This window comes from Aspergillus nidulans, chromosome VII, assembly GCF_000011425.1.
Source record: "Aspergillus nidulans FGSC A4 chromosome VII".
NCBI lineage: Eukaryota > Fungi > Ascomycota > Eurotiomycetes > Eurotiales > Aspergillaceae > Aspergillus > Aspergillus nidulans.
The window spans coordinates 3,283,871-3,297,979 of NC_066263.1; the positions used below are offsets into that span (position 1 = coordinate 3,283,871).

The 14,109-nt window shown below is 48.9% G+C and overlaps 4 protein-coding genes across 4 annotated transcripts, besides 2 other annotated features; 2 read left to right on the top strand and 2 right to left on the bottom strand.

The window, feature by feature from the left end:
- Positions 1 to 1,340: part of a sequence feature (contig 1.241 1..3156(-1)) that runs on past the window's edge.
- ANIA_10284 (glutathione synthase) lies at positions 775 to 2,115 on the bottom strand (the record flags this gene model as incomplete). Its single annotated transcript, XM_050613001.1, has 2 exons — positions 1,720 to 2,115; positions 775 to 1,600 (listed from the first exon to the last, which is right to left on the bottom strand). Coding segments are annotated over exons 1-2 (1,128 nt in total), but the record flags the coding sequence as incomplete, so codon positions are not given.
- Positions 1,341 to 14,109: part of a sequence feature (contig 1.37 567..75346(1)) that runs on past the window's edge.
- Positions 2,606 to 8,342, top strand: ANIA_02255 (putative SNF2 family helicase/ATPase; the record flags this gene model as incomplete). Its single annotated transcript, XM_654767.2, has 2 exons — positions 2,606 to 5,535; positions 5,603 to 8,342. 2 exons carry the CDS (start codon positions 2,606 to 2,608, stop codon positions 8,169 to 8,171), a joined length of 5,499 nt encoding a protein of 1,832 aa, XP_659859.1. The 3' UTR covers positions 8,172 to 8,342.
- Positions 8,803 to 11,882, bottom strand: ANIA_02256 (DEAD/DEAH box helicase; the record flags this gene model as incomplete). Its single annotated transcript, XM_654768.1, has 4 exons — positions 8,803 to 9,775; positions 9,828 to 11,167; positions 11,220 to 11,745; positions 11,803 to 11,882. The coding sequence occupies 4 exons, from the start codon at positions 11,880 to 11,882 to the stop codon at positions 8,803 to 8,805; spliced, it is 2,919 nt and encodes a 972-aa protein (XP_659860.1).
- Positions 12,136 to 14,008, top strand: ANIA_02257 (wax synthase family protein; the record flags this gene model as incomplete). The annotated part of the gene is made up of 2 exons (XM_654769.1): positions 12,136 to 12,147; positions 12,458 to 14,008. The coding sequence occupies 2 exons, from the start codon at positions 12,136 to 12,138 to the stop codon at positions 14,006 to 14,008; spliced, it is 1,563 nt and encodes a 520-aa protein (XP_659861.1).

The window sequence follows — 14,109 nt, forward strand, 5'->3', positions numbered from 1 at the left end:
GAGCTCGGTTGTCTCGCGATGCCTAATTGTACCAAAAGTGTACTATGGATTGCGACATGTGCAACCGATTACTTGGGTTCTTCTAGAATTTAATGATACTTTTGCAATGTTGTATATTTCAATCTGCCTCCCGTTCCTTGATTTGTTTGTTAGCCCATACCATCTCGGAACATTTTTGCGAAGCATAGCCCTAACTTCTTATGACAATCTTGGCATCAACTTAATTCAGACGACATTCTACTGTAGAGGTTAAGTGGGGGAAACAAAGACAAGAAAACCAACCTTTTTCTAAATCAAATTTATGCTAATGCCTAAAAAGAATAATCTTAAGCCAATGCAAAAAAAAATCCATCAGAACAAAACAAGGCTATCTAAACTCGAAAATCCCGTTGCAACACCACCCTCATTCACACCTTCAGCCTTAGTCCGCATCAACCATCCGCCCTGCTCATTATGAAGAATCATTTTATTACTCTGATCCCATAAAATAGTGCCATAAACGCCTAGTTCCCCAATAACTCCACCAGCGAGAACCTCGCCGTCGCTACGGAGAGCAATGTTCTTCGCGGCCGCTGGAGGATGAATAAGCTCCATAAGAATCCAGCGCTTCCACTCGTTCTCAGGGATGGAATTGAGGAAATCTGGGATGGCTGTTTTATAGATGTTGTTGCCGCCGCCTTCACGCTGGGGTTTGAGAACGTGGTTTGCCGCCGTCGAGGGGCTGAGTGCGAGTTCACGGCCCTTTCCAGAAACAGAGAGGTCGTATTGCGGAGCGAAGGTTGCGCGGAGACGGGAAATGAGAGCTGGGTCAGTGTCGGCAAGGAAGGTTGCGAGATGGTCCTGTCCCGTTTGCGTGGCAAGGACCTGCTGAACAATTTTGGAGCCCGAGAGTTGGTTGAGGACTGTTGGGCATTTGATTGCTGCGGAGCGCTCAAGGTGAGTTCGGGCCTCCCAGTCACGGTTGGAGTTGTAGTCGGTTGGTGTGTAGAAAGAACGGAGGTAGACGGTTGTTACTTCAAAGTGTATCTCTTCGGCATATGGCGGGCGGTAGATCAGAGGACGTGAGGGATTGGAGCTGGGGATGTAGGTATGGTCGAGAATCTCGGAGCTTAGCAAACGGAAGACCGGTATCTTGTGGACCTTCGTGAGTTGGCGCGAAAGAGCCAACTGGTCGAATATATTTCGTTCATTTTCTTGGACCACGAACAAGATACATGTAGGCAGCTGTGGTTGCGACTTGGATTGCCCGTACGCGGTGTGAGCCGTTGCCAAACCTGCGGACAACGTCTCTACTGCAGTATTTTCAGGGATGGCTTTTGGCTTCAGCAAAGGGTGTGACGGGTAAGCGATGGGGCTGCCCGGGGGAGAATCTAAGAGTTCAGAATGCAAGGACGCCACTAGTGACGACAATCCGCCAAAAGATGAAGAAATTGTGTTGAACTCCACTTGTTTTAACTCGGGAATCGTTGAAGTTGACGGAGCGTGTGCCATATAGTCAGATCGAAAAAGACCGAGAGAAAGTGTTTGAGCGTAGCCCTCTTCCTTGACGGCAAGATGCACTTTCCAGAGGTTCGAGATGAAGTCATCAACGTCAATAAGACTACAGTCAGAGGCCATGTTTAGTCTAGGTTCTGTGGTTCTGATAGAGCATGTCTCCAGAAAAATACAAAGGACGCAAGGAAATAAGGAAACAAGATGAACTCAGAAGATAACCCTTACTCTTCCATAATTTTGCCAATCCATTCTTCATTGCATGTTATCGCGGCATAGAGCTTATTGTACAGAGTCTGCAGCGCCTTGGCCTCTTCGAAGCACGTCCTCGGAAACGGGCTAGGAAACAGAGTCACCGGTGCATTTGTCGCCAATACGCCGCGAGGGTCGGATTCTTTCGAGACGAATGTAGGTGCAGGTCTGACCATAAGGCCATTTTGTGTCGCCCAATCCTTGACCGTCCTCACGAGGAAGTCCTTCTGTGCGGGGTTCAGAGAGGGGGGGTAATCGGTGTAGACAGATTCCGCCATGGTGATCGGTGCCAATTCGTTGTAATAAGAGATTTATGGGGTATATAGTCATAATAAATCTCTCCTGAGCGTCAACTTTAGCAGCAATGGATTTTTGCCAGTTTCAATGGACGCTCCAACTTCTTCAGGCCCTCCGCGGGGAGAGGGGTTTCTCAATTACTAATCCAAGTCGTTATCGTAGCTATCAGCACCGCCTGCATCACCGCTTTCCAGCGGTAATGCCGGCAGTAAGACTACATCGCGAATTGGCGCGGCGCGCTTTGTCTTATATTTCAGGCTATTATCACACGACTAGTAATTGCATGCTGATTTCAGTTTGGATTCTTTTTGTTTTATTACATTCTTGGTTCTGCTTCACCAGCGATCTATGAATTTCAGTTTTTCTTGTCACAATTTCAACTCTCTTTTCTACTTTCTGTTCACGTTCTGAAGCTATTCATCTCTTTAGCGCTTCTAGAAAACCTTACGATCAGGTTCCCCTCTATGATCATCTATTTCTCTGAGGATATTTTGCTACATCATTGAGCTTTCTGTCGAATTATTAGATATTTAGTGTTTCTTCTCCCAATGCCTGTGTTTGCATGATGCAATTCAACAGCAGTGACCCTCTCGACTGGACCGTCGATGAAGTGGTAGCTTATCTTTGTCACAATCCTGAGACACCATGGTCACGGTCAAGTTCTACGGTACCACGACCGCCCGCTTCTTTCGAGGCTTCGCTTCGAAAGAATCTCATAACGGGGGAAGTGCTCTTGCAGGATGTGGGGAAAGAGGCGTTGCGGGACGACCTAGGACTGAAAGCTCTGGGACACCGGAGCTTTATAATGTCTGCTATTCGCTATCTCAAGAGACTATCCCCTAAGTATCAGGCTTCCATATCAGAGCAGACTGCTGAAATGTTTTCACTGTCCCCAGTGCACCCGCAACCGCCACTCCATACCAGTGCGCAGTCACCGACTGCTCAATATTCAACACCATTGCCCCCTGTCGGCCCAAATACTCCTGCTCTGGCTAAATCAGTCACCACTTTTGTCACTTCAGACTCATCGGTCGCTGGCGAAGTACGTGATAACGTCAATGATGTACGCCAAAATAGCTCAAGGTTCGACATGCCTATTCCAGAATTGTCCCAGAATTTGCTCCAAGATTCGTGCGGAAGGATAGAGCACATTCATAACCGTTATAATGAGCAAATTGTGGTTGACAAACATGGCAACAAAAGAAGGAAGCTTGATCTATGCATCTCCGTGGAACCAAGAACTGACAATTCGATACCTAAAAGGTCTGGTAATAGTGAGGTACAAAGCTGGTATATGGGACCGGATGGCATCACGGTGGAACAAATTTTCTATGATCCTGAACTTGGAGATGATGATCAGACATTCACACTGATATCACCCAGACTCCCCACCGCCCAGCACACGTTCGTGAATAACCGCCTGAAGTATTTCTTCCAACAGTCACCAATAAAGTTAAACACAAACGGCAGGTCATCATATCATGCCGTCATCCCATATAACCTGTCAGTGGCAAAATTCAGCAAGGACAGGCATTTCACATTATACACCACGAGGCAGGGTAGAGTCAACGCAACCAAGGAAAAATTAGATGAGTGGCCGCAGTTAAAAATTCGATTGGAAGTGGATAAAGATGCTAGGCCTCGCAGTGAATTTCTTGGACCATCTGACTCGTTCTCCTATTTGCTGCAGAAGTATCCAGTCCAAGAAAGTCTAGAGCATACACTCCCTATATATGGAGACTCTGGTTCCGAAGCCGAATTTGACGAAGAAACTTGGCAAGAGATATATGAGGAAGCCGGCGAGTCCATGCTACCTCAGTCTAAAAACCTTGGTCCAGCAAAGGTTGATTCTGTTATCAGGGATTGTGTCTCGCAATTGGAAACGAAGTGGCTCGAAACTTATCAGGCAAAGGAAGAGTACAAGGCTCGAAAGCTCTGGCTAGCTGCCAGAAAAAGGATTGGTGTTAACCAGGAGGTCAAAGCTATATCAAAGGACACTGCGCTACTCGAACTCCGCTTGCACAAGTTGAGAAATGAGATTAGCAGGAATGAATACAGCACAGAGGCAGAACTGCGTACGCAATGCCAATGTTTGGAGCAGACTGTATTCGAAATCCAAAAGCAGAAATGGCGTTCTTCAATGCTGAAACAGGAAAAGTGCCCAGACAAGGTCTCTGCGCCTCCTAAACGACGGCACTTACCAAAAACAAAGGTTGGAGACGACGAATCACTGCATTCAGAGTCCAGTATTAGCGAGGACAACTCTCACGATGAGTTCGTCGTGGATGATACTGGAGCACCCGGGATAATTCAGGGTCAATTTCTTGAGAATTCGCCTGCAAGTCTCTCGCCTTCTGGTACCGACGATGCTATCATCAGTGTTTCTGGTAAAAGACGCAGTACAAGAGGACAAGTCCCCAGAGTTTTCGAATCAAGCAGCCGTTCACTTTCTCCTTCTGCTCCTCACGCTCACCAAGTTCAAGAGAAGCCAGAAGTAATTGATCTTACTGAAGAGACGCCTGAACCGGACGATTTTATGATCAAAACCCCTCCTCTTAATCCTGTCGCCATCCCCAAATCTTGCAACACCATTAAAGCAGGTATGGGCGCCTCGATGTCTCCCCCGCCGAGCTTTGACTCAGCGGAGAGTAGTGTGCAGGTGAAGACAGAACGGGGACCAAGTCTTTCTTTGCCCAATATCAACGACATGCGTGGGATCATGTCACTAGAATGGAGGCTGATTGAAGAACGTAAAGATCGTCGTAGGTTACTCGCAAAGCTGGTTTGTAGCCTCTCCGACAAGGAACGAAACTTGATGGCAGAGCAAGTCCCTAAATACCCGCTTTTGAGCCTCAAAACCCATACGCGCAGAGCCTTGGAATGTCTAATCAAAGGTTCAAGGGATGTAGAGGGGATGGAGGCTTCCATGAGCCATCTAGTCATGCGAATATCTTCCTTCTACATATCATGGCTTCACTGTGCGCGTCATGATCTTCAAGGTATCAAGAAAAGGAGTGTCCAAGCAGCCCTTGAAAAGCTTGAGGATAACAAGAATGGCGGGTTTGAAACATACTACTCTGAGCTTATCAATCGACTGGAGTGCTGGCAAGCGTGGCAACGCGATACGGAAGCTGACCCAGACCGTGATTTGGTACCTGAAGATACACCCCACAAAAGGCGTAAAAGGGCCGTGCAGGAGAGTCAATCAGCAAAGCTGCACCAGGCAAGTGCGCAACAGCGGATGAGATGGCAAGAGAAGCAGAGAAAGAGGCTCGAGAAAAGGCTGCAAAGCATGGGGGTAAGCAATGATAGCCCGAGCCGTCATGCTGTTAGCTTCAAAGAGCCAATCGTCTACCTACATCCTCACATTGGCCAACGCGTCAAACTTCACCAATTGAGCGGCATTCAGTTCATGTGGCGAGAACTGGTCGAGGACAAGAGCCAAGAAGGCTGCCTGTTGGCCCACACGATGGGACTGGGGAAAACAATGCAGGTGTAAGTTCCTACCTGTGGATCACGAAGATCCAGAGCTGTCTGTCTTTCAATTGCTGATCCGCTAAAGCATATCACTACTCGTGACGATAACTGCAGCTGCCAATTCTCCAGACCCAAGGATTCAACAACAGGTTCCTGAAGGATTTCGCCCTAGAAATGATCTTCCTGAAGCCCGAACGCTGGTCATCTGCCCATCATCCTTAATTGAGAATTGGCGTGATGAGTTCGTTATGTGGACGCCCCAGGATGTCCTACTCACAGTGAGACAGGTGTCATCAGAAGACAATATGGATGTGCGCCTGGCCGAGGTATCTATGTGGTATGAGAAGGGCGGAGTTCTTCTCATATCTTTCGATATCTTCCGGAATTGGGTCCTCAACCAGGCGACAGCTAAGAAAAGCCCGCCACTGTCAGATTCTAAGCATCAAGACCTCAAGCATTGGCTTTTAGAGGGCCCCAGCATCATCATCGCTGACGAAGCTCATAAAATGAAGAATCCAGACTCCGCGACGTCTCAGGCGGCAATGCAATTTCGTTCCAAAAGCCGGATTGCGTTGACTGGATCTCCTCTGGCGAACAATCTTGGCGACTACTATACTATGGTCAACTGGATTTCTTATGATTACCTCGGAAGTTTCCTTGAATTCAAGGCAAACTATATCGAACCTATAAAGGAAGGCCTTTATGCCGACAGTACCTATGGAGAGAAGCGGAAATCTTTAATGAAGCTCCAGGTTCTCAAGCAGATCTTGGAGCCAAAGATCAACCGTGCGGACATCACAGCCCTTGAGGGAGATCTTCCGCCGAAAGTCGAGTTTGTTCTGACTGTACCTCTCACCAAAATACAGAAAGAGGCATATGATATGTACGCAGCGTTTATTCTACAAGGACGAATGGATGAGGTCACACAGACACAGTTATGGTCGTGGCTATCTATTCTGGGATTATGCTGCAATCACCCAGCATGTTTCCAGGATAAACTAGTCAGTCAGGCCCAGGGTTCCTCAAAAAAAACGAATGATACCAGAAAGACGAGCGACGTTGACCAGGCAATATCTCCAGATCGGTTAGGCGATGGATTCATTGAAAATGCTGGAATCCGAAACCTGGAGGAGCTTGTAGCCGAACAGCTCCGTATTTTTGCTAACGTCCATGATCTGAAGGCTGTGGAGCTTTCAGTTCGCGCGGTAATAACGAAGAGGATCATTGATGAATCTATCAGGGCTGGTGATAAAGTTCTTGTCTTTTCACAAAGTCTACACACACTTGACTACTTAGAACGTTTATTGAAGGTCACCAATCGACAGTACTCACGACTAGATGGTCAGACGCCGGCTGCTACCAGGCAAGCAGCTACAAAAAAGTTCAATCAGGGCGAAAAGCAGGTATACCTTATTTCGACTAGAGCAGGAGGACTCGGCCTGAATATTACGGGCGCGAATCGCGTTATCATCTTTGACTTCTCCTTCAGTCCAATCTGGGAAGAGCAGGCAATTGGACGTGCGTACCGCCTAGGGCAGCAAAAGCCTGTGTTTGTCTACAGATTCATAGCCGGCGGGACTTTTCAAGAGATCATCCACGAAAAGGCGACTTACAAGACGCAGCTCGCTGTTCGCGTTGTGGATAAGAGAAACCCTATTCGATCTGCGCACAAGAAACCCGGCGATTATATCTTCCCTGCGAGACCTGTCGCTCAACAGGATGTTTCAGAGCATATCGGCAAAGACAAAGCTGTTCTGGACAAGATCCTTCGGGAGGACGAGAAGAAAGGCGCAGAAAATAAGTTAATCCGCGATATCAAGCTTACGCAGACATTCCTTGTTGAGGATGATGACAAGCTTACTGAAGAAGAAAAGAGGACTGTGCAGGAGGCGTTCGACGACGAAACCCTCCGCCGAACTGACCCAGCTGCGTATGCCAAAAGAGTGGCTGAAAGACAACTCAAGCAGATGCAAGAAGAGCCTTATCGAGCTCAACCCGCTTCTCTAATCCCAGTCCCAGTCGGCCCTAATGCTTATCAATCACAACGGCAGAATCCACCTAACGGCGCACCACCCACTGCTAGCGTAAATCATGCAGTCCAGCAATCCCTCCAACCGGCAGTCCCGCAAAGTGCGCATAATACCGGTCCACCTGCTCTCGCGCCTGATATAATTTCCGCACATGTCGCAGTCGCGGATTCAAATTTCGGCAGGGCATCCCCCTTTTTAGCAAACATGCAGGTGTCTGGTCTCTGTAGCCCTGCGCCTGATGAAACAACCCTGGTTAATGGGCAAGGGAAGCCTCAAACCCTCTCGCAACCGTCGCATAGTCAGTCGCCAAATGGTAAAGTCCAAAAATGTCAACAGCTTATCATGGCCTCCACGAGAAAACCTTCCATTAAAGCGACACACCAGTCAGCGTCGTCCGCGACGAGAACTCCAGGCCTTGCGGGTGCTCAAGCAGTGCTTCGGACTGCGATTCACCGTAGGCAGACATTTTCGGATAAGGTCGGGTCTGAACCGCTAAGACGAATCTCTCCTATATTTAACCCCCCTAAACCAGGCGCCGAGCAGGGATTTTCACCAAGAAGTCAATCAATGCCGCTTCAACCTAAAGAGTCTACACCCCAAGCTCCTGCATCTGAGCAGCCATGACCTATCCCCAGACCGCTTCAGATTTGGGAGGCAAACGACCAGCAGGCCCATGCAAGCAGCAGTCAAACTGATCCTAAAAACTGCAAGCTGACAGGAGGTTCTCGGTTATTCTCTTAATACATTCTACTCTGTTCCAGCTATTGAACTATTCAACCCTGTAAAATATTTTACATGCGTCTTATGATGTACGATGTCACAAAGCTGTGCCGCTGCAAATTTTTTTTTCGCTTTTTGATCATTTTTTCTGCCCGGTTCTAGCGGGGAATCGATGTAATTTACCCTACTGGCATTGCGCCGGCGTTTTCTACATTGGACAAGATACCCAGACATGAAACTGATGGATTATATGAACTCGGTTGCACAAAATACCAATGCTTATGCGAGGTTGAGTATAATACAAACTGATTGAACCTTGTTGATTCCATCTTCTCCAAAATAGCCCGAGACTGATGAACGTAGAAGATAAGGTATGTAGCCCATAAGTAGACGTGTTGAAACAAGTAGAATATGTGTCCATAGACGAACGCAGACAACAGGGGTTCTACATAATAAATCCACTCACAGAAGAAGCGTAAACACACAGGAGTAGGAAGGAAATAAAAAAAGAATAAAGAAGCTGCGTATTTGCGCTTCACGTTAAGAGCTTCTCCAGATCTGCCACACGTGTCGCTCGATCATCAACCTTCTTGCTCGCCTTCTCCCGGAAGGCAGCGAGCATCAACTTTCTCTTCTGCTCCTGGATCGCCAGCACTCGATCCTCGATACTGTCTTCCATGACAAGCCTCCATACTGTAGTCTCGCGTGTCTGCCCAAGCCGGTAAACACGATCAACAGCCTGGTCCTCGATTGCAGGGGCCCACCAGCTATCCGCAAGGATAGCCTGATTAGCGGCAACCAGGTTCAGACCAACGCTGCAGACGCTCAAACTAGCGAGGAGCACAGTGCACTTGGGGTCTGTGGAGAAGCGGCGCATTGAGCGGTCGCGGGCTATCGATGTCATTTTACCGTCGATGCGGGCGAACTGGATCCCGGCATTTTGAAGGTGCGGCTCAACGAGAGTCAGGAAGGATGTCCATTGGCTAAATATAACGGTCTTTGTGGCCTCTACCTGGCCATGCGCCGTTAAGATCTTGATCAGGGCTTCAATCTTGCTGCTGGGGTTGTCCGGGTCTGCTGACACGTCGTCTGTATTCTCGCCCAAGTCTGCGGCTGGCGCGACAAGACTTGATTTATTTTCGATTTCGGCGCGGCAAATGGGACACTTATGTTGGCGGACAATGACCTGTTCGATGCAGTCGTGGTCGAAGGCGTGAGCGCAGGCGGTTATGACAGGTGTTTCGAGAATATCCAGGCAGATGGGACAGATTTCCTGGCTCTCAATACGAATCTGGAGCATGTCCTGGAGGGCTTTAATATTGTCAGGGGTGAGTGGAACGGTCTGATGTTTGTCTAAAATAGCAGCAAGCTTGTCGAGGCGGTTTTTGGCTAGGGCCCAGTGGTTGCAAACCTGGCGGAGACGGAGGATGACTTCGAGGAGGTGGGAGTAGGTGGTGCCGGTTTTATTATTGGATTTGAAGTCGAGGAGCATGCCTTTGGCTTCTGATCTAGTTTGGTGTTAGTATAGTTGAGCATGGATATGCCTGTGTGGATGCATACTGGAACATGTCGTATTTCTCTTTCTCATGAGGATGGAACTTTATGCGCAGAACACGAGACGTTAGAGTTGGCAGACGTAAGTTCACGAATCCCATGTCCTTTCTGCGACGCAGGCATATGGTGCTCATGAGGGCCTGGAGCAGTAGACGGGAGTCGGGATCGTCAGACATGAGGGGTCGAATAAGGACGCTGTTGAAGACAGCAAAATCTTCGAGGCCCCCAGTGAGTCCTAGGAAGCGAATCTGGGAGTAAAGGTCTTTCAAAGTGTTTACTATAGGCGTCCCTGTCAATGCCCAGCGGGAGTCAGCTCGCAAAGCACAGGCCGCGGAGAAACCTTTTGATCGTGGGTTGCGGATTGTATGCCCTTCATCGAGCACGACACGCCGCCACTTGACTGAGAATAAACCCTTTTGGGGCGTGGCTTTGCTCTCCGTCTTGTATTCCGTCGCAAGGGTGCCGTAGCTAGTGACCACAACGTCGTAGTGGTCTAGATTCGCATCCTCCTTCCTTCCAGGACCGTGGTAGATTAGCACACGCGGTGCTTGCTCCGGGTTGGTATGTTCTTGGATCTGGTTTCTCCAGTTGCTCATTATACCTACGGGCGATATGATCAAAGTAGCCTTGGAAGATTCTTTCGTCTTTGGCTGCGAGTTCGATAGTATCAGAGAAATAATCTGAATTGTCTTGCCCAAGCCCATATCGTCAGCCAGGATACCACCGCTAGCAAGCGATGGTGGAGCAGTCGTAGAGAAATTCGTCGCGATATTGGTGAACTTGTTGCCTTCTTTTTTCCATAGCTGTACCACATCGTTGTCGCTCGTCGGTAGTCCCGGGTTCTCCTTGCTAATCATCCATGCCAGGCCTTGACGCTGGTAGGGAAGAAGAGTGGTGGAGAGAGAAGAGGGACTTTCAACCATGGGCATGTTCTCCAAGTCCGACTCCTTCAACCCAAAACTCTCAGTCACACGATTGATCTCGCGGGGATTGAATGTACTGCTTTGGTTGATGAGCTCATCCAGGCTCTCTTCCGTAATGATCCCTTCCCCGAACGGTTGGGAAAGATTGGAATAGCCCAGATTAGTCGCAGCTTCCAGCAATTGCCCCTTACGCGCTCTCTTGGCAGCTTCTTTCACAGCTTTTTCCCGCTCTTTCTGTACTTTCTTTTCATCACGCTCGGCCTTTTTGAGATGGTTGAGTGGCAGCTTATCCTGCACCATTCTCTGTTTCAACGCTTCTCTTCGTTCTAGGTCACTTGGGCCATACAGCTTCAGGACAATTGGGCAATCAAAAGCGCCAATGACTCCAGTCAGGACACCCTCAACAACCAACAGCCTGTTATCCTATAGTAGGTCAGCTTAAAGACGGATAAGCTCGAGAGACTATCGAGCTTACCATGTAAGTTGCTAGCTTTGCAGCCATATTCCGAGGAATATGACCAATTTGAGTTCCCATAACGTTATCGACGCGGATTGCATTCCGATCGTATTGATTATGCGGCTCTCTCTTCAGAACAACATGTTCCCCAATGGTGGCTGTTCCCCTGTAATAGCGGACCCCAACTATCTTAGTATTCAAATCTCCGTAATGAAGCTGTGTAGTATCTGAAAAATCATCGACTACTTGATTGTCTTGGAGGAGATCTGCGGCGGCAGCATCGTCCTCGTCTTCCTGGAGCGAGACTTGCGATGCCTGGCTGAGGGGAATAAATGTGGTGTCCTGGCCAAAACGCTGCCCAGCTATACGCGGGTACTTCGGCGGCGGAGCCGGAGCCCCTTCGTGAACTTCGCCGGGAGCGTAGTCGACGAGGTGTATAGATCTTTTTGTCGATCGGGATTCCATAATCTTTGGTTGAAGAGGAACCTCCAGCTTGGTTGGGGAGCGCGTTAACTGCAATCTTATCAAAATATACCAGCCGGGTCTGGAGAGAGAGTAAAAAAAAAAAAAAAGTTTTGACAAGAGTGGGATTTGAACCCACGCCCTCTTTCGAAGACCAGAAACCTTGTTCAGGTAAGAAAATCGCTTTCTTGAGTCTGGCGCCTTAGACCGCTCGGCCATCTTGCCATATTATTGAAAGATAGGTTTTAAGCATAGTTCTATAAAGGAACAATCCTGACTGTCCGCGAAATAGATTTCTTGTCAAACTTTAAGAGCAGCACATATTTAGGAATGGTGGACAGTCTTCACGATGATTTTCTCTCTGGTTCATCACTAGCGTGGCCATTGACTTGTTTGGACAACAGCGTCGGTGTGTTGAGGTTGGCCGGCGATTGCTCACAAATATACCTCCAGCAGTCTGTATGCTCCCAAAATGCGAACGAAGGTACAAAGCGTCTATATTTGATTTCTGATATGGACGCTAACAGCTGGAACTAGGCCTGCCCAAGTCATTTGAATGCGTGGACACCCTGGAGCAGCAACGCTGTTGTGGCGGGGTGATTATGAAGCATGATTATGGGGCATTATCGATCTCGATTTTCCTCCTTGCCCCCTTCAATATCGTCGGTGGCGTCAAGGAGGGGTCCAATTGAACTTGGGTGCTTACACTGACGGTTTTTCACTCATTTGCACCATCGCATTGTCATATCTGCTCTTCAGCGTTGGCTAGTTTTCTTTCACTCGCTATCTCTTAGCTGCGGTCAATGGTCGATCCTGATTCCGCCTTCTCTCGCTACGAGCGCATCGTTCTCGATACGCGCGAGCGATATGAGACCTTCATTCGAAATGGAGATGCTAAGCCGCTACTACTTTGGCATGCGCTTCTCCCTGTCATTTTGCTCATATGTGCGCTCCTGATACCCAGTCGCAGAGGAGGGGGCAGTATCTTACGCCAGATTCTCTATGTCATTAGCCTTGGCATAAGCGCTGAGACTATACGATATCGTCGTGTGCTACTGGGGGGAAATGGGTATATGGTTGGATTGATCATGGTATGGTTGCTTGTTTGGAGCTCCACCCTTCTTTTCTTTAACAATGCCGAGCGTGATTTCCGAAGGATTGAAAGAGTACGGTCTATCAAAGAAAAGAGTCCTGTCGGAAAGCAGAATGGGCACACGAGCAGCAAGAAGTACGGACAGGACGAGGTACAGAGGGATGCGTACACTTTAGTGTGGCAGCCATACCCTCGATCGTTCAAGCACCGACTCGGTTGGGTACTCGCTCTGGTGCTGAATATGCGTGGCCCAGATTTCAGCTTCCGAATCTCATCATTGGACCCGTTGCCTTCTCAACTCGATCCCAAAAATAGCCCAGCAGACGCTGTACGCGCTGGGCCTCAATCAAAGAGCCGTATACGGGCCGCGTTCACTTGTTTCTTCGTGGCTTATCTAGCCCTGGACATCCTCAAGCTGGTAGTGATTTGGGATCCGTACTTCCTGGGCAGTGTATCCGCAACACCTCCATTTCCCCTCGAATATCTTTCAATCTTCCCAGGGTTGATCCGGGCATACCGTTCTTTCGTCACTGGTGCCGCCGTTTACTTCGCTCTTCTATTCGTGACGGCCCTGAATCCAATATGTTTTCTGGGCTTATCCACAGCCTTTCCCAAGGCATCTCGTGCACTAACTGCAACGCCTCTGGACGCGCCCTGGCTCTACACCGACCAGTTCGGCCCGATCACCGCTATTCTAGACGACGGGCTTGCAGGTGCCTGGGGTAAATGGTGGCATCAAATCTTCCGCTTCGGCTTCGTGTCAACGGCGAAATGGTTTATCTCATTTCTCCCAGCATCAGTATCCTCACAGCGGATTGTAAGACGCATAATTACCACCCTTGTCGCTTTTGGAATTAGCGGACTCATTCATGGCTCCGGAAGCTACACGCAACTCGGCGAGAACACCCGTCCCGTTACCGGAACCTTCCTCTTCTTCATCCTGCAAGCCGTGGGTGTCTTTGTCCAAGATTTATGGGCTCGTGCTGTGGTAGCACAACTGACGCGGTCTGGCCTTGCACCGCCGCGCTGGCTGCGACGAACCGGCAATGTAGCTTTTGTGCTAGGGTGGCTTTTCTTCTCGGGATATCGGATTGCGGATGATTTTGCAAATGGCGGGATGTGGTTAACGGAGCCATTGCCATTTAGTCTACTTCGGGGGCTGATGGGCCAGGGTTGGCTTTGTTGGAGGGCGCCTTGGTTTAAGTACCATGATGACGGGACATTTTGGGGGAGTGGCGTGCGGGTTATGTAGGGTAGTTGGACTTTTCGCCTCTCTTTTGCATGATAAAGCCGGGCATTCAGCCAATTAGAAATAGAGTAGAATAAACAGAGCACCTGCGCAGGAAAAGCCAC